Source organism: Penaeus vannamei, chromosome 10 (assembly GCF_042767895.1).
Source record: "Penaeus vannamei isolate JL-2024 chromosome 10, ASM4276789v1, whole genome shotgun sequence".
NCBI lineage: Eukaryota > Metazoa > Arthropoda > Malacostraca > Decapoda > Penaeidae > Penaeus > Penaeus vannamei.
In genome coordinates, this window is record NC_091558.1 from 19,393,580 (window position 1) to 19,396,924 (window position 3,345).

Sequence of the window (3,345 nt, forward strand, 5' to 3'; positions counted from 1 at the left end):
TTTGTCGATTTTGTTTGTTATTTTTGTTTGTTGTTCGTGGTGGTGAGGGGTGGATGTGTTGTAGTTGTTGTTATTGATGTTCTTGTTAGCGTTATTGTTGTGATTTCTTTTTTTGTATATTGTTCTTCCTCTGCTCTTTATTTTTGTTCTTCTTGTCTTTTTTCTTCTTTCTCTCCCTTTTTCTTCTTAATCTTCTTATTTTCTCCGTCTTTTTATTTTCTTGTTCTTCTTTTTCTTCTAATTTTCTTTTCTCTGTTTTTTGTTTGTTTGTTTGTTTGTTTTTTGTTTCTCATCCTCTTTCTATCATTAGTGTTCCCATTATTTCCATTCATAATATCGTCATTAGTTAGTTACTGTTTTAAATGTTTATTATTGTTATATCGTCATCACCATTATCACAGCTGTCATTAGTAATATTACTTGCGTCGATATCATTATTATCATTACATTATCATTGATTCATTATTTCCACTTCTTATTGCTCTGTCGATTTTATAATCATCATTAATCCTTATTTCCATTTCAAATTGTTCTGTCCATATTATTATCATTATTAATCCTTGTTTCCATTTCATAGTGATACCTTACCCTATTTTATTAATTACATCGTTATTGGCTGATTATTAAGTTCACTATGGTATAATTTCTGTTTATCTTTATCACTCATCTTTATTTTCATTTGATATCATATCATATTCAGCAAACTCAAATGGATATGTAGACATCCCAGAAAATAATCGACTAATAAATTTGATATTATCATCACTATTATTATTATTACCACCAAACTTAAAATATCTCTTGCCATGTTTCATCTTCACTAAAATAAACAAAAAACAAACACAAAAAACAAGAAAAAATATACCTCTTACAAAAGACATATTATTTCTACAGTAAAAGAGAGAGAGAGAGAGAGAGAGAGAGAGAGTAAGAGAGAAAGAGAGAGAGAGAGAGAGAGAGAGAGAGAGAGAGAGTAAGAGAGAAAGAGAGAGAGAGAGTGAGAAGAGAAAGTAGCATATTTTTTTGTTTTCGTTTTTTTTCTCTTTTTTTTTTCTTTTTGTCTTTTTAACTAGAACAAACTCGAAAGCTTCTTGTCTGATGAATTTTCCGAGAACAAAGACACTTTTTGTTTTTTCATTCATACCGACTTTTGTTCACTATATCGATTCGTTGTATGGGATGACGTGTGTTTGCTGTTTCCTTTGTTTCCTTTGTCTATTGCCTTTTTTTGAGTACTTTGGGGATTAAATTGAAGTTGGTTTATCTATTTATTTTTCGTTATTATTGTTGTTGTAATTACTATCATTATTGTAAACATTATTATTATTATCATCATTATTATTATTGTTGTTGTCGTTGTATTGTCATTATCATTATCGTTATTTTTATTATTGTTATTACTATTATCATTATTATTATTATTACCATTATTATTATTATCATTATCATTATCATTATCAATATATTTTTATTATTATTATTATTATCATTATCATTATCATTATTATTATTATTATTATTATTATTATTATTATTATTATTATTATTATTATTATTATTATTATTATTATTATTATTATTATTATTATTATTATTATTATTATTATCATTATCATTATTATTATTATTATTATTATTATTATTATTATTATTATTATTATTATTATTATTATTATTATTATTATTATTATTATTATTATTATTATTATTATTATTAATATTATTATTATTATCATCATCATTATTATTATTATTACCATCATCATCATTACTATTATTATTATTATTATTATTATTATCATTATTGTTAGTGTTATTGTTATTATTATTACTATTGTTATTATTATTATTAGCCCTAATTTTCAATGGTTGCGCTTTTGGTATTTGTGTTTCGTTGTTTTTTCTTTATTTCTCTCTTTCCGTATTATAGCTTCTCTGTTTTTATTACGGATCGTTATTACCTATATTTATCCACTTTAATTTGTTGTTCTTCTTATCACTTTTCTTTCTTATTTTTTGTCGGTTTTGAAATCATTTATATTTAATTATCTCTTACCCCGCCTCCTTCTCTATCTCTCTTTATTATCCCATTTAATCTTATCACTTATTTTATTTTTATTCGCTAATGTTTCCTCTTCATTTATTTTCCTTCTATTCTCTTCTGTCCTTTTATCACTTTTCTTCTTTCTTATTCTCTCCTGTTCTCTTATCACTTATATTCTTAATATTCTCTCATGTTCTCTTATCACTTATTTTCTTTCTTATTATCTCATGTTCACCTATTTTTCCTTCTCTTATCTCTCATTTCTACCTCTTAGCCTATCCTTCTATTATCTCCGTCTTATTCACCTTGTTTTTGTTTTTTGTTATTATTCTTGTTCTTGGTCTTGATTTTGAATAAAAGAAAAAAAGGAAGACGAAGAAGAAGAAGAGGAAGAAGAAGAAAAAGAAAAAGAAAAAGAAAAGGAAAGAGAAAAAGAAACAGAAACAGAAAAAGAAAAAAACAAAAAACACACAAAAAATAAAAGCACACCCACACCCCACCCTAACTCCCCCTCTCCCCCAGGTGGCTACGGCGCCGTCCCGCCCCACCTCGGCCACGCCTTCCAAACGGGCTTCCGCGGGTGCGTCGACCGGGTCCTCGTCGACGGGCGCGACGTGCACCTCGTCCACCACGCGGCCTCCAGATACCTGCAGTTCTGCCACAGCCTCACCTAGTACAGCCTCCAACCCCTCCTGCTGCCCGGGGTCGCTTCCTCCTGCGGCGCCTGCTGCCCGGGGTCGCTTCCTCCTGCGGCGCCTGCTGCCCGGGGTCGCTTCCTCCTGCTTGGCTGTGGACAGAGCGGATTATGGGCGTGGTCAAGAGTGGGTGGTTGCGTCGACGTTTGTGGGTGTATGTTGAACTTAGCGTCTTGACTTGCGTAAACACTTACAAACACAGAATATGAGTGTGTGCATATATTTGTGTATATACGTAATATATATATATATATATATATATATATATATATATATATATATATATATATATATATATATATATATATATATATATATATGTATATGTATATGTATATATATATATATATATATATATATATATATATATATATATATATACATATATATAGGTATATATATATGTGTGTGTGTGTGTGTGTGTGTGTGCGTGTGTGAGTGTGTGTGTATGTGTGATATGCTTATACGTATGCCTATTTTCAGAACTCATTTGCATACGTATATGAACATTACCTAAACTTATCAATATACTTTAGTGCCATTTAGTAACATTTGTCACCCAGATGTTTGCTTTATAAAAGTGAAATGTTAAATATTTTATAAATA

The 3,345-nt window shown here is 29.1% G+C and overlaps 1 protein-coding gene across 1 annotated transcript in view; it reads left to right on the top strand.

The window, feature by feature from the left end:
* The window catches only part of LOC138862880 (agrin-like), a 30,066-nt gene extending 27,348 nt beyond the window's left edge, over window positions 1–2,718 (top strand). Inside the window, exon 18 of the mRNA XM_070126066.1 lies at window positions 2,567–2,718. Coding sequence (XP_069982167.1) covers window positions 2,567–2,718 — 152 coding nt within the window. The remainder of the gene's footprint in view (window positions 1–2,566) is intronic.
* Window positions 2,719–3,345: the final 627 nt, after the last annotated feature.